A 22,616-nucleotide genomic window follows, 5' to 3' on the forward strand; every position below is an offset into this window, starting at 1 on the left:
GGCATGAGGAAGAAAAAAGACACCTCAGACACCCAGCGGTACACACTACCGCTCCCAACAGATTCTTCACACAAATACACACGGGGACCTGCTTACCCCTGCACGTCGGGAACTTGGATCCGGCCCCTAGGATATTCCCACGAATCTCCTTTTTTTTTATGATATTTGTTAAGCGCCTACTATGTGCCAGGCACTGTTCTGAGGGCTGGGGTAGAGACAAAGTAATGAGGTTGGACCCGATCCACGCCCCACGTGGGGGCTCCCAGTCTTCATCCCCATTTTACAGATGGGGTCCCCGAGGCCCAGAGAAGTGAAACGACTTATCGGCGGTCACACGGTAGAAAAGCGGCAGAGCCGGGTGGGCTCGATCTCCTGGCTTCAGCCACGATCCCGTTGGGCCAGGGTACCGCCGTATCGCCCGCCGGGGACGAGGCTGATAGTCCCGGTGCAGAAGGAAACGCGGGGGCGTCCGCCACTCACCTGCCCCCAGCCCCCCGTAGAGGGGAGGGTACTGCACGGAAAGGCAGAGCTGCATGCCGATCTGCGTCTTGCCAGCCGAGCTCCGCCCCGCCAGCTCCGTTATCCCCGCCAGGGGAAGGCCGCCGCCCAACAGCCCGTCCAGGACCGAGCAGCCCAAGCTGAGTTTCCGGTGCTGGGCCGGGAATTTCTCTCTCTGCTGATACATGTGAAGCGCTTGGCGGGTGTAGGGGGACATGGGGAGAGCAAGAGGGACAGAGAAAGGGAGAGGGAGACAGACGTCATTCAACGGTTTCTCAGCGTGGCTTGTTTCACGGCATTCGTTGAGCGTTTACTATGAGTCAAGCACTGTCCTAAGGGCTGCGGCAATAATAATTATTATCATTATTATGGTAACTGTTGAGCGCTTACTATGTATGTACCCAGCACTGTTCTAAGTGCTGCAGTAATAATAATAATTGTTACTATTATGGTAACTGTTGAGCACTTTACTATGTACCAAGCACTGTTCTAAGTGCTGAGGTAATAATAATAATTATTATTATTATGGTAACTGTTGAGCACTTACTATATACCCAGCACTGTTCTAAGTGCTGCAGTGAGAATAATTATTATTACTGTAATGGTAACAGTTGAGGGCTTACTGTGTACCAAGCACTGTTCTACGTGCTGCGGTAATAATTATTACTACTTAATGGTAACGGCTACCTTACTGTTACGGGCTCTCGTTATATCCCGGCTAGACTACTGTGTCAGCCTTCTCTCTGACCTCCCTTCCTCCTCTCTCGCCCCACTCCGGTCTATTCTTCACTCCGCTGCCCGGCTCATCTTCCTGCAGAAACGATCTGGGCATGTCACTCCCCTTCTTAAACAACTCCAGTGGTTGCCTATCGACCTCCGCTCCAAACAAAAACTCCTCACTCTAGGCTTCAAGGCTCTCCATCACCTTGCCCCTTCCTACCTCTCCTCCCTTCTCTCTTTCTACCACCCACCCCGCACGCTCCGCTCCTCCGCCGCCCACCTCCTCACCGTCCCTCGGTCTCGCCTATCCCGCCGTCGACCCCTGGGTCACGTCCTCCCGCGGTCCTGGAACGCCCTCCCTCCTCACCTCCGCCAAACTGATTCTCTTCCCCTCTTCAAAACCCTACTTAAAACTCACCTCCTCCAAGAGGCCTTCGCAGACTGAGCTCCTCTTCTCCCTCTACTCCCTCTGCCATCCCCCCTTTACCTCCCCACAGCTAAACCCTCTTTTTCCCCTTTTCCCTCTGCTCCTCCACCTCTCCCTTCCCCTCCCCACAGCCCTGTACTCGTCCGCTCAACTGTATATATTTTCATTACCCTATTTATTTTGTTAATGAATTGTACATCGCCTCGATTCTATTTAGTCGCCATTGTTTTTACGAGATGTTCTTTCCCTTGACTCTGTTTATTGCCATTGTTCTTGTCCGTCCGTCTCCCCCGATTAGACTGTAAGCCCGTCAGACGGCAGGGACTGTCTCTATCTGTTGCCGACTTGTTCATCCCAAGCACTTAGTACAGTGCTCTTCACATAGTAAGCGCTCAATAAATACTATTGAATGAATGAATGAATGAACTGTTGAGTGCTTACTATGGACCAAGCACTGTTCTAAGTGCTGAGGTAATATAATAATTATTATTATGGTACCTGTTGAGCGCTATGTACCAAACACTGTTCTAAGTGCTGTGGTAATTGTAATTATTATTACTATTATGGTAACTGTTGAGCGCTTACTATGTACCAAGCACTGTTCTAAGTGTGGTGGTAATAATTATTATTATTACTATTATGGTAACTGTTGAGTGCTTTACTACATACTAATCACTAAGTGCTGAGGTAATATTATTATTATTACTATAATGGTAACTGTTGAGGCTTACTATGTACCAAGCACTGTTCTAAGCGCTGGGGTAGATACAAGTTAATCAAGTTGGATATAGTCCCCAGGGAAGTGGGTGGGTTTCCCTTGCTGTTCCACAGGGTCTTTTCTCATGGTATCTGTTAAGCGCTTACTATGTGCCAGGCACTGTTCTAAGCACTGGGATAGACACAAGTCGATCCAGTTGGACACAGTTCCTGTCCCGCATGGGGCTCACATTCTTAATCCCCATTTTTATAGATGAGGTAGCTGAGGTCCAGAGAAGTGAAGAGAGTTGCCCTAGGTCATCCAGCAGGCAAGTGGCGGAGCCGGGATTAGAACCCAGGTCCTCTGGCTCCGTGCTTTATCCACTAGGCCACGCTGCTTCTCGTGAGTCATGAAATAGTTCAGGTTACACAAAATCTCCCCTCGATGGTAATTACTGGGGAATTTGTGAAGCGTTAGATGTCAAGCACTTTTCTAGGGCTAGATGCACGTTTATCTGTCCCTGTCCCCCAGGGGACTCATAGCCTAAGAGGGAGAGAGAAAATGGGCATTTTATCCCCATTTTATAGATGAGATCACTGAGGCACAGAGGAGTTAAAATGACTTGCTCCAGGTCACACATCAGGCAATGGGAGGAACTGGGATTAGAACCTAGGTCCTCTGACTCCCAGGCCCATGCTTTACCCACTGGGCCACACTGGGGTTGTACACTTCAGTCCATAAAGGCAGTTTATACTTGCTTTAAATAATAATAATGATAATGATAATGTTGGTATTTGTTAAGCGTTTACTATGTGCATAGCGCTGTTCTAAGTGCTGGGGTAGACACAGGGTAATCAGATTGTCCCACATTTTACAGATGAGGTAACTGAGGCCCAGAGAAGTGAAGTGACTTGCTCAAAGTCACACAGCTGCCAAGTGGCAAGGCTAGGATTTGAACCCATGACCTCTGACTCTCAAGCCTGGGCTCTTTCCACTGAGCCACGCTGCTTCCCATGCTTCCCTTTTAGGAGCAGGGATTTTGAAGGGGATTAGGACGTTGTTAGAACACAATCTGTTTTCAGAGTTTCCAAGTTTAAGCAATTAGCATAATCTCTGTGGGCCTTATTTTGCTATTCTCATATCTGCCTTCACGTTCAACCAAATCCCCTTCGCATTTCCTGGCCTCCCCCTTTCTCCCCTTACCTGTGACCACGGTGTTCCTCCTTAGCGCTAAAGCGACAGTTTTTAATAAACGCTGGACATCGAGGCTGGAGAGCTTTGTCAGTCTCTGCAAGTCTGGGACAGAAAGATTCAAAACTTCCCTCGCTGAATTTATCTGAGCTGAAATTAAACAAGAACAATTCATTCATTCAATAGTATTTATTGAGCGCTTACTATGTGCAGAGCACTGTACTAAGCGCTTGGGATGAACAAGTCGGCAACAGATAGAGACGGTCCCTGCCGTTTGACGGGCTTACAGTCTAATCGGGGGAGACGGACAGACAAGAACAATGGCACTAAACAGCGTCAAGGGGAAGAACATCTCGTGAAAACAATGGCAACTAAATAGAATCAAGGCGATGTACAATTCATTAACAAAATAAATAGGGTAACGAAAATATATACAGTTGAGCGGACGAGTACAGTGCTGTGGGGATGGGAAGGGAGAGGTGGAGGAGCAGAGGGAAAAGGGGAAAATGAGGCTTTAGCTGCGGAGAGGTAAAGGGGGGATGGCAGAGGGAGTAGAGGGGGAAGAGGAGCTCAGTCTGGGAACGCCTCTTGGAGGAGGTGATTTTTAAGTAAGGTTTTGAAGAGGGAAAGAGAATCAGTTTGGCGGAGGTGAGGAGGGAGGGCGTTCCAGGACCGCGGGAGGACGTGACCCAGGGGTCGACGGCGGGATAGGCGAGACCACCGTTGACACGGTAAAGCCAGCAACGAGATGTGGAGACGCAAGAGAGGGACTGTCATGAAAATGTGGCCAAATGAACTTCCTGTTCATTCGGTTGTATTTACTGAGCACTCTGTGCAGAACACTGTACTAAGCGCTTAGGAGAGTATAACAATAAACAGATACATTCCCTGCCCACAATGAAAACACAGTGTAGAGGACATAAAATAAATTACAGACAGGAGGAAGAACTAGAAGGAATGCAACCCATTCTAAGCCCTGGGTCTTAGAGAAGATAAGTAATTTCTGACAGGACTTTAATAAAAGTCATTTGCTATCCACCTTAAAATACATCTGAGTTGCTATATTTTAAAAATTCATTTCTCAACCTCCCCAAAATGCAAACTATGACTTAGAGTTCTTTCAAACTTCCAATGATTTCCCACAGTTAGGAAACATATCTTAAGGATGTCTGTCACTCTTCTGGGAAAGCAGCAGCTTTAAGAAGCAGCATGGATCAGTGGAAAGAGCCCGGGCTTGGGAGTCAAAGGCCTTGGGTTTGAATCCCGGCTCCGCCACTTGTCAGCTGTGTGACTGTGGGCAAGTCACTTCACTTCTCTGTGCCTCAGTGACCTCATCTGTAAAATGGGGATTAACTGTGAGCCTCACGTGTGACAACCTGATTACTCTGTATCTACCCCAGCGCTTAGAACAGTGCTCTGCACATAGTAAGCGCTTAACAAATACCAACATTATTATTATTATTATTAAGCTCCTTGAAGGCAGAGTTCATCTCTTCCTACTCTTCCACACTGTGCTTCCCCTGCTCTCTGACCTCCCTCTCCTCTGTTGAGACATGTGTGCAGAGGATGGGACAATAACTTGTCCCAATGCCCAGTCACCATATACTCATTCATTCAATTCAATCATATTTATTGAGCCCGCACAGCACTGTACCAATCGCTTGGGAAAGTATAATACAACAGTAAACGGTGACATCCCCGGCCCAAAATGAGCTCACAGTTTAGAATAGAGGAAATAGACATCAATACAAATAAATAAAATTACAGACAGGTACCTAAGTGCTGTGGGGCAGGGGGATGAGGGAAGAGCAAAGAGATAAATAAAATGACAGAAATGTACGTAAGTGCTTTGGGGCTGGGTGGAAGGAAGAGCAAAGGGAGCAAGTCAGGGTGACGCAGAAGGGAGTGGGAGATGAAAACTCGAAAACTAAGTCCCCACAGCTCCAAATCCTATGGGACTGGAATGCAATTTCCATCGAAAATGACTCCTGAAGACGACAGTCCCCCAAGGAGGTCATGTCTCAGAAGGGAGGAGTATGAATCCTTTCCAGAGCCGGCCCACCCCAAAACCCATTATATTTTAATCCAGCCATGATTACCTTTCTTAACAGCGGCAATCACTTTGGGATTCAGTTCCAACTGGTCCCAATCCATTTCTTCCTCAACTGCAATTCCTAGGAGAAGAAACATTAAATCAGCATCGACAAACATCACAGCACTAACATGCTGTTTAGTCAAACACAATCATTTTAGTGGGGATCTGAGCGTTATGAATTATTAAACGATGACAGACAGGATACAATTTCCTAGAATGTGTGCAATCATTGGAATGATTACATTTCTCTTTGATATAGAGGGAGAACGAGTTTTCATCAGAGAGCTTGAGCACGATAACTGGCAGTTATAGTGCGATCGGCATTTCCAAGCCAAATGGAAATTTTCAATTCCCCATCTTGAAATTGGTAACTTGGCAACGTGAACTCAGCCCAGTAAGTTTATATACAAATGTCTTCTAGAAGAGTAGGGGCTTGACACTTTGGAGACAAAAGCATTTATCGTTTTGTACAAAAGAACCGCAATCATTTGTGCTATACAAATCCACAAAAATAGCATATCTTCTAAAATGCCTTGGAATGATAGAGTTGGAAGGAAGGTCTGACTAAACTGATGCGCAGGGTCAGGGTTTTCAACTTACTGAAAAACTGTGTGACCTTGGGCAAGTCACTTTACCTCATTGAGCCTTAGTTTGCTCATCTATAAACTGGGGATTAATACCTTGGCATTTTGGGGTTTGTTGTTTTCTTCAATGGTATTTGTTAAGCACTTACTTTTGTGCCAGGAACTGTACTAAGCACTGGGGTAGATACAAGCTCATCAGTTTGGACACAGTCCATGTCCCTGGCGGGGCTCACATTCTTAATTCCCATTTTACAGATGAGGCAACTGAGGCACAGAGAGGCTAAGTGACTTGACCAGGATCACACAGCAGGCAAGTGGCAGAGCGAGGATTAGAACCTATAGACCTTCTGACTCCCCGTTCTGTGCTCTAGCCACTATGCCACCCTGCTTCTCTTTTCTCCCTCCTGCTTAGATTGTGAGCCCTGTGTGGAACAGGGATTGAGTCTGACCTTTTTTTAAAAAATATGGTTTTTGTTAGGCAGCGTGGTGTAGTGATTAGAGTATTGGTCTGCGAGTCGGAAGTTCACGGGTTCTAATCCTGGCTCCGCCGCTTGTCTGCTGTGTGACCTTGGGAAGTCACTTCATTTCTCTGTGCCTCGGTTACCTCATCTGTAAAATGGGGATTGACACTGTGAACCCCACGTGGGACAGGGATTGTGTCCAGCCTTTGCTTCTATCTACCCCCAGTGCTCAGCACAGTGCCGGGCACATAGTGAGCGCTTAACAAACACCACAGTTATTATTTTGTACTCTCCCAAGCGCTTGGTACAGGGCTCTGCACACAGTAAGTTCTCAATAAATACAATTGAATGAATAAGTTCTTACTCTGTGCCAGACACTGTTCTAAGGACTGGGGTAGATCCAAGCTAATCAGGTTGGACACACTCCGTGTCCAACGTGGGGCTCACAGTCTCAATTCACATGTATCTACTCCGGTGCCGATTCACATGTTCTTTACACGTGATCAGTGCTTCATGAACCCTATAACTGTTATTATTATTAACAAATCCCAGGGGTTTTGATCAGCCCCACATCAAATATGTTCCCCTCGTCCCTCCCCATACAGATGTGACAGCAGTTGAAGAACTTTTCAGTAAAGGTAATAATAATGATAATGTTGGTATTTGTTAAGTGCTTACTACATGCAGAGCACTGTTCTAAGAGCTGGGGTAGATACAGGGTAATCAGGTTGTCCCTCGTGAGGCTCACAGTCTTCATCCCCATTTTCAGATGAGGTAACTGAGGCACAGAGAGGATAAGTGACTTACCCACAGTCACACAGCTGACCAGTGGCAGAGGTAAAGCTGTCCACCCCAAGGACATCCTCCTTTCGGGTGGCTGCAGAGTTTGCTGTTCCGCTAATGTGGCTGGCAGAGGGTCTGCTCCCCCCAACTGCAGCAAACACTGGCTTCAGCAGCACGGTTATCTCCTAACCCGGTCAACAAACAGTCCTGCCCTAATAATATAAACTCCTCTGTCCACTGGGCTGACCCTCCTGGCAGACGTTCCAGGGGCTAACAGGCTGGAAATGTCCTGCTGGGCAGCTCTGGCTCTTAGTTAATCCTCTCTGCCTCAGAATGAAGGAAAACAAAAGCATTTCACCCGGGATCATGTAAGGTAAATCCAATCCCTTTGGTGTAATCGACTGAAGCAGCGTGGCTCAGTGGAAAGAGCCCGGGCTTGAAAGTCAGAGGTCATGGGTTCAAATCCTGGCTCCACCACTTGCCAGCTGTGTGACTGTGGGCCAGTCACTTCACTTCTTTGTGCCTCAGTTACCTCATCTGCAAAATGGGGATGAAGACTGTGAGCCTCACGTGGGACAACCTGATTACCCTGTATCTACCCCAGCGCTTAGAACAGTGCTCTGCATGTGGTAAGCGCTTAAAAATACCATTATTATTATTACTTCTTAAGGGGGAAGTGGATCGCCTTTCCCTACAAGCAAAGTGGTCTTGGAAAGAGCGCAGGCCTGGTAGTGAGAAGACCTAGGTTCTAGGTCCTAGGAGAACTTGGAGAAGCAGCACGGCCTAATGGTTAGAGCCCGGGCCTTGGAGTCAGAAGGTCATGGCTTCTAATTCTGGCTCCACCACTTGTCTGCTGTGTGGCTTTGGGCAGGTCACTTCACTTCTCTGGGCCTCAGTGACTTCATTTGTAAAATGGGGATTGAGGCTGTGAGCCCCATGTGGAACAGGGACTGTGTTCAACCCGATTACCTCGTATCTACCCCAGTGCTTAGAACAGTGCTTGGCACAAAGTAAGAATTTAACAAGTATTATTATTATTATTGATAATAATAATAATTGCGGCTCTGCCACATACCTTCTGTGAACTTGGGTAAGTCATTTAACTTTTCAGTGCCTCAGTACCCTCATCTGCACAATGGGGATTCAATACCTGTCCTCCATCCTACTTAGACTTTTCACTGGAAAGGGGGTGTTGGCTTCCTTCTTGCTCCCCACTGCCGCTTTTGCACCATTTCACCTCCCCCATCCTTTTCTTTCCCTGCCTTGGAAGCTCACATCATCCGCCTCTATCGCCCGCTCCAGATTCTAGTAACTGTCCGCTTCAGCCCCTCCAGGTCCCACCTCCAATTTTTTTGAACCATTTGGAACCCTATTTTGCTTTCTCTGTCCCCATGTTTATCCTTGGGTACTATCCACACAGGAGTTCCCGACAACCCTTCCGCTACCCGCTTTCTATCACTCCTCATCTCCCCCCACCTCCTGCTCCACCCCAGCTCACCCATTTGGACACACACTCGATCTCATCGTCTCTAACTACTACACAATCTCTAATCTCACCAAACTCTGAAATCTCTCTGACCACAACCTCCTCACCTGCCTTCTTGCCCTCACGCCTGCCTCCTCCCCACAAATCTGTCCTGTTCCCCCATAGAGACCTCCAATCTTTTGACCCCACCCAATTTTCTCAACTCATCCTGCCTCATTTAGCCTCCAAACCCGAACTTCCTTCCTTTGTTGACCTGATTGTCACTCTCAATGCCACCCTCTTTAATGAACTCAACTCACTCGCTCCCCTATCCCCTTATCCATCACATAGCACTAACCCAGAGCCCTGGATCAACTACACAGTCCATTTCCTTAGATTCTGTGCACAAGCTGCAGAGCACTTCTGGGGAAAGTCTAGATATCAGGCTGACCTAATTCACTTCAAGTTCATCCTTGCGTGTTTTAACTTTCCCCTCTCTCTGCCTGGCAAAATTATTTCTCCTTCCTTATCAACATCCATCACCCTTCCCTGTTGTTCCAGATGTTTAACTCCCTCCTAAAAAGCCCCTGTCCCCTAGCCTCTCCCAGCTTTTGCCCCCAGTGATCTGGCCACCTACTTCATTCAAAAAATTGAAACTATCAGACATGATCTCCCTAAAATCTCCCCTACCTCTTCCCAATCCCTCACTCCTACCTCTTCTTTAACTGTCTTAATTTTCCCAGCAGTATCTCAACATGAAATCTCCTGCCTTCTCTCAAAATCCACCACCTCCACCTGCACATCTGACCCCATTCCATCACACCTTACGAAAACACCGGCTCCCTCCCTTCTTTCCTCCCTAACTACCCTCTTCAATCGTTCACTCTCCAGTGACCTTGTCCCCATTATTTTCAAACATGCCCATATCTCCCCTATCCTAACCCTCCCTTAACCCCATGGCTCCCTCCAATTATCATCCATCTCCCTCCTAGCATTTCTCTCCAAATTCCTTGAGTGAGTTGTCTACACCCACTGTCTCAAGTGTACTCTCCAATTTTCTCCTTGATCCCCTCCAATCTGGCTTCCATCCCCTTTACTCAACAGAAACTACTCCCTCAAGGTCACCAATAATCTCCTTTTCACCAACTCCAGTGGTCTCTACTCCATCCTAATCCTTCTCGACTTTTCAGCTTCCTTCGACACTCTCAACCACCCCTTTCTCCCGGAAACATTATCCAACCTCAGCTTCACCGACATTGTCCTCTCCTGGTTTTCCTCCTATCTCTCTGGCTGCTCATTCTCAGTCCCTTTCACGGGCTCCTCCTCTACCTCCCAACCCCTAACTTTGGGGGTTCCTCAAGGTTCAGTTCTGGGTCCCCTTCTATTCTCCACCTTTAGCCATTCCCTTCACTCATTTGCTCACATGGCTTCATCTACATCTCCAGCCCTGATCTCCCTCTTCCTTTGCAGTCTCATACTTCCTCCTTCAAGACATCTCTTCTTGGATGTCCTGTAGTCACCTCAAACTTAAAATGTCCAAAACAGAGCTCCTTATCTTCCCACCCAAACCCTGTCCTTCCCTTGACTTTCACCACCATCCTTCCTGTCTCACAAGCCCATAACCTTAGCATTATCCTTGTCTCCTCTCTCTTAATCAACCTATCACTAAATCCTGTGGATTCAACCTTTACAAAATTGCTAAAATCCACTCTTTCCTCCCCATCCGAAGGGCTAGCTCAGTAATCCAAGCACTTATCCCATCTCTCCTTGATTAGTAGCAGCCTCCTCGCTGACCTCTTGTCCCAAGGTGACTCTGGGGTACCGACCAGCTCAAGGTCAAAAGCTAGCTCATGATCTCCTGAACCAGGAGGCGGAACTCGGAAGTGTGGGTGGGATACTGCCCCCACAACCAAAACTGACAGATTGACAGTCCAAGCCAGGACTACAGCAGTTGCCCCTTGCCCCAGTGCCAATCAAATTAGGTATGGAGGAGGGGGGAGGGTAGAGATTGGATAAACTGAGGCCGGAAGCTGGAATGGCCTAAGAGCACAGGTGATAAATACCTGCAGCCTCTAACCTTCCGTGCAGAGGATCGAGACTTTCAGCAGCCGTTGCAGGTCGCCTCTGTCCAGAGCGTGAAAAGCCCACTCTGCCTACACCAAGTGAGGAGCCACGGGATGGGTGAGTGTCCCATCCTCCTGAATGCTCTTGGGGCTGAAAGCCAGATGCTTCGCCATGGGTATGTAAACGTTTAATTGGATTTCTCCCGGGTGGGAGCTAGGGGCTTCACCATGGGTATATAAAGCATAAGTGAATTTAACACCTAAGTGGATTCCTCCCGAGTGGGACGTGAACATGGTGGGGGCTAGCCGCCTCCCCAAGCGCAAGTAGCGCATAAGTGGATTCCTCCCGTGTGGGGAGGGTACATGGGTGAGAGGTAGCCGCCTCACCACGTGCAAGCAAACCATAAATCGATTCCGCCTGGGTGGACCCGGGTGTTCTGCCAAACGTAACATTGGAGTATATTTAGGGAAGCTCTCACACCACCAATAATCATATTCCTCCCAAAAGGGAAGTTCAATTCATTGCGTCTAAATAATCACATAATTCAACTCGCCTCGAGGAATAAATTTTATGAAAAACTCAGGCTCTCCATCCCTGGCCTCTTTCTTCTCTCGCCGTGCCAATTCCGAACAAACCCCTCCCCGGCGACGGGTGACACCTCCCTGCCTCCTGCCACTCCAGTCCATACTTCACTGTGCCGCCTAGATCAGTTTTCTACAAGAACATTCAGGTCATGTTCCCCATCCTCAAGAACCTCCCTTGGTTGCCCATCCACCTCCACATCGAACAGAAACTTCGATTACCTTAAGCCCTCCTACCTCACCTCAATACTCTCCTATTTCAACCCAACCCACACACTTCACTACTCTAATGCCAACCTACTCACTGTACCTCAATCTCGTTTAGCTCACTGCCGACCTCTCGCCCACATCCTTCCCCTGGCCTGGAACGCCCTCCCTCTTCATATCTTCATTACCCTATTTATTCATTACCCTATTTATTTTGTTAATGAAATGTACATCACCTTAATTCTATTTATTTGCTATTGTTTTAATGAGATGTTCATCCCCTTGATTCCATTTATTGCTATTGTTCTTGTCTGTCTGTCTCCCCTGATTAGACTGTAAGCCTGTCAAACAGCAGGGACTGTATCTGCTACTGATCTGTACATTCCAAGCGCTTAGTACAGTGCTCTGCACATAGTAAGCGCTCAATAAATACCATTGAATGAATATCCAAATGACAATTACTTTCTCCTACTTCAAAGCCTTATCGAAGGCACATCTCCTCCAAGAGGCCTTCCCTGACTAAGCCTTCCTTTCCTTGTCTTCCACTCCCTTCTGTATCGACCTGACTTGCCCCCTTTATTCATCCCCCTCCCAGTCCCACAGCACTTATGCACACAGCCATAATTTATTTATTTATACTGTCTCTCTCCCCCTCTAGACTGCACGCTTGTTGTGAGCAGGGAAGGCATCTGTTATACTGTCCTCTCCTAAGTGCTTAGTAAAGTGCTCTGCACACAGTAAGCTCTCAATAAATACGATCGATTGATTAGACTGTGAGCCTCATGTGGGACCTGATGATCTCGTATCTATCCCAGTGCTTAGTACAATGCTTGGCACATAATAAGTGGTTAACAAAGAACACAATTATTACCACAAGCTGTAATTTTTTTAAATGGCACCTGTTAAGCATATACTGTTTGCCAGGGGTAGAAACCGGCTAGTCAGGTTGGACATAGTCCATGTCCCAGGGGACTCACAGTCTTAATCTCCATTCTACAGATGAGGTAACTGAGGCACAGAGACGTTAAGTGATTTGCCCAAAGTCACACAGCTCACAAGTGTGCTGGGATTAGAACTCAGGTCCTTCTGACTCCCAGACCAGTGCTCTAGCCACTGGACCACACCGCTTCTCCATAAGACTAAGGAAGGAGAAGATGCACCTCCCTCCAATTCCGGCTACAAGAGCTGTGCACTTAGTAGCATTCTGATGTGTTTTCAGAGTTTCGTGAAACCTAGATGATAAGCTCTCCTCCAGACAGAACCACTCCACCAGCTCTAGGGAGCCATCAGAGAGTTCTGAAGATCCCTTGCCCAAGGTCATACATCAGAAAAGTGGCAAAGAGGAGATGAGAACCCAGTTCACCAATAGCTGCAGCAGATAACCAAAGGCATTTTTGAGTCCTCACTTCTGGAGATCTTCCAGAAAAGGACAATCACCTCTATCCTGGTTGCTTTATTCACTCATCTGTCTGCAGGCAGGGGGCTGGACCGGATCATCTCTGAGGGTCTTTTCTAGCTCTATTATTCTATGATTCTAGAACAGAACGGAGTCTATCTGTAATTTATTTATATGTTCATTATGGTACTTGTTAAGCGTTTACTATTTGCCAACTACTGTTCTAAGGGGTAAATACAAGTTAGTCAGATTGGACACAGTCCCTGTCCCACAGAGGGCTCACACTCTTAATCCCCACTGAACAAAGGAGGTAAGTGAGGCCCGGAGGAGTGAAGTGACTCGCCCAAGGTCACATACTAGAATTAGTACCCATGGCCTTCTGACTCTCAGGCTCGTGCTCTATCTGTAAGCGATCCTGATTCTCCTAGATTAACTTGTCGCCCCCTCTAGACTGTAAGCTTACTGTGGGTAGGGAATGTGTCTGTTTTATTGTTTTATTGTTCTCTCCCAAGCGTTTAGTACAGCGCTCTGCACAAAGTCAGCACTCAACAAATAAGACTGAATCTAAGTGAGGCTCCTAAGGAGTGAAAGGAGCAAACTGTAACGAGCCCATCCATAGTCAAAACAAATCGACTCTCAGGCTCTTCCCGAATCCAGTTAATTGACTCTGGCACTCCATCCAGAGCACGTGGAAAGACACACAAAACACATCACCACCATTCAAGATTACACGGAGAACGAGAGAGAGGGAGGACATGTTACATGCCTTAGGGAACACGACTCCGGCCGGCTGGGGTTCACTTGACTGCAGCGACCTCTGCATCATCCGGTTTAACTTTCCGTAGGAGCATCTCCATGGAAATAATCTCTGGAGGGGGGAAAAGGAGGGAGGGGAATGGAAAGAGCAAAAGATCAGTTCTACCACAGGGAGCGGGGAGTTTAGAGACTGGAAAGGGTTTAAGGGGCTCGGTGTACCAAGTGAAAAAACAAGATGTGCCACGCAGATGCCCAGCCCCTGGGTACCTTCAAACCACCCTGGTTGGTGCCTAGGACTGATGAGGGTTCTGACATTTAGCGCCCTGGGGTCAGATCCTCCCCGACCCCATTATAATAATAATGATAATGATGGTACTTGTTACTCTGTGCTAGGCACTGTTCTAAGCACTGGGGTAAATATGAATTAATCAGGTTGGACACAGTCCCTTATCCCAGATGGGACTCAAATTCTTAATCCCCACTTCACAGATGAGGTAACTGAGGCCCAGAGAAGCGAAGCAACTTGCCCAAAGTCACACAGATGACATGTGGCGGAGCCGGGATTAGAGCCCAGGTCCTTTAGGGCTTACTCTGTGCCAGGCACTGTACTAAGCGCTGGGGTACATACAAGGTTGGACACAGTCCAGTCCTCGGGGCTCACAGTCTTAATCCCCTTTTAGAGATGAAGGAACTGAGGCACAGAGAAGTGAAGTGACTTGCCCAAGGTTATAGGGCAGACGAGTGGTAGAGCCGAGTAGAATCCAGGTCCTTCTGACCCCCAGGCCTGGGTTCTATCCAGTAGGCCACTCAGCTTCTCAATTGCCAATTTTCAATTGCCAGACAATATGACAGAGTTGTTAGAGACATTAACCGCCTACACCGTAAGCTTGTTGTAGGCATGGAATGTGCCTAACAACTCTGTCATACTGTCGTCTCCCAAGTGCTTAGTACAGTGCTTTGCACATAGTAGGCACTCGATAAACACCACTGATTGATTGATTGTTCTGGTGGCCCTTCCAAGTTCTTAGCGTGGAGCGCCACCCCCAACCGGAAGGGCAGGAAATCCTGTTGACAGGAAATTCTGATGCAGGGCCGTTTTCCAGAAGTGGGCCAGTTGGGCATTTCGAGGACAGAACCCTAAAATTCATTTGCCCTTAGTTGGACTGACTGTCCTAAATCCAGAAGGAGAACCTTTTGGGGCAACCCATTTTACAGACCCCCAAGTAGTTAAGTCAGAAAGCCCATTGCAAGGTCCTAACAATGCAGGAGAGGCAGGGTGGCCTAGCGTAAGGAGCACGGGTCTGGAAATCAGAGGTACTAATCCCGGCCCTGCCAATAGTTTGCTGTGTGACCTTGGGCAAGTCACTTAGCTTCTCCGTGCTTCAGTTCCCTCGACCGTAAAACGGAGACTCAATTCCCGCTCTCCCTCCTAGATGGTGCGCTCCATGCGGGACAGGGACTGTGTCCAACTTAGTTAACGTGTACCTAGCCCAACGCTTAGAATGGTGTTTGACACACAGTAAGCACTTAAATACCATTAAAAAAAAATGTGTTTGCTTTATCTAGGTCCCCTGGGACAGGGCTGAACTTGCCAACTAACCACATTACTGGGACACGCTAAGACTCTATTGACTGGTTTTGGGACACGGAAAGTCCCGCACGTGTTCAGACTGCTCAGAGTCCAAGAGTGTGTTCCCAGAAACACTCGAACTGAGCACGTTTAGATGGTCGTAGGGACCAGGTCATAACGTGTCAGGGAGGACGTGACACCCCCTCTTACCCTCTTCCCTCTTTAGCCCACCTCTGGGGTCTGGCTCCTTGTAGCTGAAGACGACGCAGATTCTGAACCTGTTCTAATCCAGAAAGTTCCAGCTTTCTTTTGTGAGCCTCAGTATCCCTTTGTTAGTTCAGTTAGATGCCCCTTCTCTGCTTCCATGCAAAGATTTTTTACTTCGTATAACAGAGATTGTTCCGCAAATGACTTGACCCCGTTCCAATTAGTCTGGCTTCCATGAGGATGGTAATTTCCTTTAGCTCTTCCCCATTTGAAATGAACTCAAATCACTGGCACATGAACTGCCCACCCAGGCTACTACTGATCCAAAAACCAATCACTGGCATTTATTGAGTGCTTATTGTGTGGGCAGACTACTGTACTAAACAACTGACATGCTATTCCAAGAAACGTTAATGTATGCTCTGATAATCTTGTCTGCCTGTCTCCCCCGATTAATCTTGTCTGCCTGTCTCCCCCGATTAGACTGTAAACCCATCAAGGGCAGGGACTGTCTCTATCTGTTGCCGATTTGTACATTCCAAGCGCTTAGTACAGTGCTCTGCACATAGTAAGCACTCAATAAATACTATTGAATGAATGAATAATAAGAAAAACTGTGGCATCTGTTAAACTCTTACTTACAGGCACTGTACTAACTGCCGAGGTGGACAGAAGCAAATTGGGTTGGACACAGTCCCTGTCCCACGTGGGTCTCACAGTCTCAATCCCCATTTTACGGATGAGGGAACCGAGGCACCGAGACGTTCAATGACTCGCCCAAGGTCATACAGCAGACAAGCGATGGAGCCGGGATTAGAAACCGGGTCCTTCTGACGCCAAGCCCCGTGCTCTATCCGCTAGGCTAGAGCTTCCAAGAAAATCATCCATCGTCACCTCTTGAATACGTCCGGATTTCAGAGCCGCAATAAAGAATTTGCAAAGAGCAGGAGGACGTGGACCAGTGACGTCAAACAACTAGATGCCGTACCTGTAGTTAAAGCAAATTTACTGGAATACTATCCTACACGCAGTCAGTGACGACGTTACAGTTACCAGCTCTGGCCAGAAGCTACGAAAGGAAAGGCAAGAGACCTGATGCACCTCTCTTGATACACTGCATTCGCTGATCGACGTGACCGCCATCGCAGAAGCCCAGGCTACCAATCAATCAATCGTATTTATTGAGTGCTTACCACCAGAGTCGTTAAAGCGCATCCTCCTAGACTGTAAGCTCATTGTGAGCAGGTGGATGTGTCTCTTCTATTGTTGCACTGTTCCTCTCCCAAGAGCTTAGTACAGGGCTCTGCACACAGTAAGCACTCAATAAACTGATCAATCGAACTGGAGGACAAAAGGCTAAACAGTCATCTCTGGGATCCCATTTTGGGCTAGGGAAACATATGGGGCCTCCCAAAAACTAGTGCGCCCGGAGATACTCAATTCCAAACCTTCCTGTAGGCTGCAGCCAGACAAGTCCGTTTTGGGTTTTTTTTTTTAAATGGTATTTGTTAAGCGCTTACTATGTGCCAGGCACCATTCTAAGCGCTGGGGTAGATACAGGCAAATCAGGTTGCACACGGTCCCTGTCCCGCATGGGACTCACAGTCTAAATCCTTGTTTTACGGATGAGGGAACTGAGGCCCAGAGAATAATAATGATAATAATTATGGTATTTGTTAAGTACTTACTTTGTGCCACGCACTGTTCTAAGCGCTGGGGTGGATACAAGCTCATCCGGTTGGACACAGCCCCTGTCCCACATGGGACTCACAGTCTTACTCCCCGTTTTCCAGATGAGGGAACTGAGGCCCAGAGAAGTGAGGTGACTTGGCCAAGGTCACCCAGCAGACAGGTGGGAGAGCCGGGATTAGAACCCAGATACCTTCTGACTCCCAGTCCTGTGTTCTATCCACAGGGGTTGTGTTGCTTCTCAGTCGCTTGGCTCGCTCAGCGCATCCCTAAACGAAGGGCCCAGCGAAAGGTGTTTGAGGATGATTTGTTGCAGAGGCGTTACTGACGGATAGGTGGAGGGCGGGGGAGAGGTAGGCCTAGAAGGACTACTTTGTCCACTGGAGTCCTGCATTTCACCATCTGGGAAAGGTCCCTGAGCGATAAGCGTTTCCGAATTCCCAGGAGATAACGCCATGGCTCCCTTCTAGAACGCCATCTGAAATCCTCCTCTGTCCGTCCTTTCCCCAGCCTGGCCTCCAGATCCTCCAGGTAGGGCAGATCCTGCTTTGGCTGCTGAGACAGTCCGGCTGGAACACCTGGAGAATGGTGAGCCCTGCTTGCTTAGGAGTGTGGATTCCTTGGGGCATCCAGTCCTCTCTCTCAGCTGGTCAGCCCTTCCGCCTGTAGGCACCACCTTCAGGCGCCTGTCTCTTTGGGGGCTCGGGGGAGGTAACGACACAGTTGCACGGGGATTCCTCCTGTCTTCAAAAATGCTTCCGAGAAATCCGTCTAAGCATCCCAAAGAGGGCGGCGGGGATTGTAAACTCAGTGAGAGCGATGTTAGCCGGCAATCCAGGGACTGGGGGCGGCCTTTTTAAAAATCTCCTTCAACCGCACCTCCCGTTCCGCTAGAACATGTGCTTCCAGCACACGGTAGGACTGTGACCCTATGGAAGAATTAGGGCACTTTCTTTTCACAGTAAGAGCCCGGGGAAAATAGAACGTGAGCAGGTGATCCGACGAGGGAAGAAACACCTGGGCACTGTTACGTGGGTTCGGTCGAGGGATTATGCTACTCCACTTCCCAGCCTCTGCCTCGGCCATACTGGTGAGAACAGCGCTTGTGTTTTAGTCACTTTACAGTATTTAATACAGCAAAATAACGGTCACCGGTAAAAGTATAGAGCACTCAGCCAGTGGTGAACTTATCAACAATCTGGCAACTCAGATCAAAAATATTTCCGGCACTGCGGTATCTTTGATCAGCCTACCCCATCCCTTTAAACTGGTGGTTACTATATCAAATTGATGGTATTTACTGAGCATCTGGTATTTACTGAGCATCTGCTGGATGCAGAGCACTGTACCAAGCGCTGGGGCACGACTTTCCCATAACGCAGGGTTCTTCCAGCACGCAGCTGTGTCACAGCGGAGGTGACCGTATTTCATCAACGGAACGTCACACTGTACATGCAGTAAATTGTTTCGAAGAGGTTGTTACCACAATTGAGGATAAAACATCATACCAGCGCTTGCATCGTTAGCCTGCACCCCACTCGACAATCCACTTAAACCAAGCTTAAACGAGCAAAAACCAGTACACAGTCACATAATCGTTCATTTGAGATTTCAGGAGACACTTAAGGGGTCTGGCAGTGCCTGGGGGTCCTCCTCACGGCTCAAGTAGTTCAGAAAATGAATGCCATGCAGGGGCGTCACTAGCGGGTGGGACGACCTGTCATAAACCAGCGGGGAGCCACAAACACGTTTCCAACACGCATAGTTCCTCCCGACCCCTTTCCCGGCGTTGCTACCTCCGACACTCGTCAGGGTTCTTCTCCTATTTAAGTCCAGCCAACCCCATTATTGCTCCACCACTGCAAGTCCCGGCTGGGGGCCGCACCTTGGTAGCCCCCGTCACGGACGTAGATGGCTCAGGATATCAACCGGAGTGTGGGGCGACTCTCTGGCAGGCTTTGGTGAACAACTCTCTGACGTCAGCTTGCTTACTCATCTTCTGCCTTTTCTGCATGAAAGCGGAGCGCAGGACGTGTAACTGCAGGACCTCTTGGGCGGAGTAGCACGGCTGCCTCTCGGTGAACCTGATGAGCGTACCGAAGGTTGAGGTGGCTTCGCTCCAAGTGACCTTGTCCTCGTCACCGAAACCCTCTACGCCGGCCCCGTCGGTGTCCGCCGCCCCCTCGGACCTCTTCGTCGTCCCCGGTCCGGGCACCGCCTGGGTGGCTTCCACCTCTCCATCTGCCTCCACCCACTCTCTGATCTCGCTCTCTTGCAGCGCGCTGATCAGATGGGACGGAGGGGTGTCCCTCACCGTTTGGAGAATTTCCGCTAGGGCGTCTTTTCCACCGCTCTCCGGATCCATCTTCGTCGGAGGAGGCGTCCACCACCGTGGGGTTGGGCCACACTTGCGTCCAGGCTCTCCTCAGCGTTCCACTTTTAACCAAATGCCACACACAGGCCACGTTAAAAATGGCGTCCTTTACGTTATAACGACCCTCGAAGTCCTGGGGTGGACCTGCGTGGTTGACCACTTTCCTCACCAAGTCCCTTTTGTAATAACACCTCACGTTTCGGACCACGCCCTGTTTCATAGGCTGGACCAGCGGGGTGAAACTCCCGGGCAGAAAGATGGTGAATATGTTCCCGATGCTAACTCCGTCTCCCGAGGGTGACCTCGGTCACTTCCCAGCAAAAGGATAGCTTTGCTCTCTTCAGGTAAGCCTACCCTTCGAAAGTGTTCTCTCACCGCGGCTACAAAAATGTGATGAAACCAGTCGTGAAGGATTTCTCCGTCCAGCCGAGCGTTTCCGTGGACTTTGTACACCATGGGCAAGTGGGGGACGCCTTTGAGGGCTCCAGAACGACTGCATTTTCCGACCACCAGAGGTGTGATTTTGTGAGAGCCCGTGGCGTTGGCACAGATCAGAACCGTCAATCGCTCTTTATTCCGCCTCAAGTTAGCAGCGTTCGGGTCGCCGGTCCCCGCGAGGGTAGAACCAGGCAGACGGCGCCAGAGGAGGCCTGCCTTGTCGGCATCGTAAATCTGTTCGGGGGAAAGATCGTGCTCGGCAATCAGAGTCCTAAAAAATCCACAGTATCGCTCCGCGGCCTTGTGATCGGCCGAATTCCGCTCGTGGGGGAACTCGACCCTTTTAATGCCGTGCCGGAGCTTGAAACAGGAAAGCCATCCGTCAGAAAACACGCACGGCTCCATCAACTGCATCTGCCTGTAAAAATCCTTCGCCTTCTCAATGAGCATCGGGCCGGAGATGGGAGCGCCCTCCGACCGTTTCAATGAAAACCACTCATATAAAACACTGTCCAGCTGCTCTAATTTAGGCGCATGCAGGCTACGGCGATGCTCGACAGCTCTGACCGACTCGGAGCCGGCGAGGAACTTGAGCAACTGTCCTCTCCGAGTCTTGACGTCGTATATCGTGGAAGAGCCCACGTTGTACTCGCGCATCAAAACGTTCCTATTCTCGCCCTTTTCGAGACGGGCACAGATATCTATTTTCTGCTTTAACGTCAACACGACTCTCTTTCGCTTTTCTCCTCTGCGTCTTGCCGACCCCTCGGGCTCCATAGCGGCGGGGCGGGCGTGGGGGTTGCTATTTTACGATAATCGCAGGATGGCCCGCTGAGGAATATACCGACCATTCGCAGTGGCGGATACGAAGAGAAAGAACCGCGCCCAACCCTCCTCGGCTACCCCGAGCGCAGCCAGCTGCTTTTGGAAATGAAGTGCTACAGAGATCAGGTTGGAAGTCTAATTCCTTCCTACCCACAGACGCGCACCCACGCGCCCATTTATACAGCTAAAATGTACTCTAAAATGTAGCTCCCTGTCCAGTGAGAACCTATGAAGAGTGTGCAGATGCGGCGGAAAAGACCCAGGCACAGTGGAGAGAGAGAGCATGTAAAAACTGTCCTTTGCCACATCGATGCATTTACCACTTACAGCACCGGTTGCTGTTTTCCATCCAACTCCGAGGCCTCGATCCACGGAAGGCGAGCCTTTCCTTTACGGGTCTGGCCAGTCAGTCTGCCGCAGCTGTCTCCCAGCAATTTGCTTCTCTCTTGACCGCGCCCCGTGCTGTCCTCCCTGCTTCTCCGTTTACCATGGGGCAGCTGTTGCCCCTCCCCTCGGAGAGGCTCGGTACGGTGGCGACGGGCTCTATTTCAGCGAGCCGACTGCCTTCTCGGACATCACCGTCGGGGTCCCTTCCACGCTACGGAGCTCCAGGGCGACGTCTACAAAACAGGGCTGATCACTCCCGTGGACGCCCGCAGAGGTGGCAGGAAAGGCTTTGAGCTCCTACGATGAGAGAAAGGGCCCCGTTACAACACAATCAATCAATCCCACCTATTGAGTAGTAATAATAATAATAATGTTGGTATTTGTTAAGCTTTTACTATGTGCAGAGCACTGTTCTAAGCGCTGGGGTAGATACAGGGTAATCAGGTTGTCCCTCGTGAGGCTCACAGTCTTCATCTCCATTTTACAGATGAGGCAACTGCGGCACAGAGAAGTGAAGTGACTTGCCCACGGTCACACAGCTGACAAGTGGCAGATCCGGGATTTGAATCCATGAGCTGGGTTTCGAACTCATGAGCCCTGACTCCCAAGCCCGGGCTCTTTCCACTGAGCCACTCTGCTTCTCTACTGAGCGCGGAGCACTGTATTAAGCACTGAGGAGTACGCTATTTACTTAATGTCCGTCTCCCCCTCTAGGCCATGAGCCCATTATGGGCAGGGAAAGTATCTGTTTATTGTAATAGTGCTTAGTAATAATGATGGCATTTGTTAAGCGCTTACTATGTCCCAAGCACTGTTCTGAGCGCTGGGGTAGATACAAGCTAATCAGGATCCCCATTTTACAGCCGAGGGAACTGAGGCGCAGAGAAGTTAAGTGATTTGCTCAAAGTCACATAGAAGACAAGGGATGGAGCCAGGATAAGAACCCACGCCCTCTAACTCCCAAGCCCGGCCTCTTTCCACTAAGCCACGACAGTGCTTTGCACACAGTCAGCGCTCAATAAATAGGACTGAATGAATGGGAGAGCACAAGGGAAAAGTTCCCAGGTTTTTTCCCCTTTTTTTTTGCCTCTGCCCACCCCCCTCCAATACTCCTTGCTTCTCACGGATTAGTGGCTACAGCCTGGCCTGGGCGTCCAGAGGTCATGGGTTCTTATCTCAGCTCTGCCACTTGTCTGCCGAG

The 22,616-nt window shown here is 49.1% G+C and overlaps 2 protein-coding genes across 3 annotated transcripts in view; both read right to left on the reverse strand.

Moving 5' to 3' along the window:
• XRCC3 (X-ray repair cross complementing 3) overlaps nt 1-22,616 on the reverse strand; it is a 53,033-nt gene that overhangs the window by 27,323 nt on the left and 3,094 nt on the right. Inside the window, exons 2-6 of one of the 2 annotated variants that reach the window (XM_029065836.2) lie at nt 21,356-21,712; nt 13,936-14,037; nt 5,633-5,707; nt 3,546-3,683; nt 481-693 (exon numbers count right to left, since the gene is read on the reverse strand). In XM_029065836.2, the coding sequence (XP_028921669.1) occupies nt 481-693; nt 3,546-3,683; nt 5,633-5,687 (406 nt within the window). In that variant the 5' untranslated portion in view covers nt 5,688-5,707; nt 13,936-14,037; nt 21,356-21,712. Of the gene's footprint in view, nt 1-480; nt 694-3,545; nt 3,684-5,632; nt 5,708-13,935; nt 14,038-21,348; nt 21,713-22,616 lie in introns of both variants that reach the window. The other variant, XM_039912078.1, reaches the window with a different exon arrangement.
• On the reverse strand, nt 17,560-21,333 carry JRK (Jrk helix-turn-helix protein). The gene is given in 2 exon segments (XM_029065792.2): nt 17,560-20,038; nt 20,041-21,333. Coding segments are annotated over 2 exon segments (1,449 nt in total). The 5' UTR covers nt 20,981-21,333; the 3' UTR covers nt 17,560-19,529.

Source organism: Ornithorhynchus anatinus, chromosome 1, assembly GCF_004115215.2.
Source record: "Ornithorhynchus anatinus isolate Pmale09 chromosome 1, mOrnAna1.pri.v4, whole genome shotgun sequence".
Lineage (NCBI taxonomy): Eukaryota > Metazoa > Chordata > Mammalia > Monotremata > Ornithorhynchidae > Ornithorhynchus > Ornithorhynchus anatinus.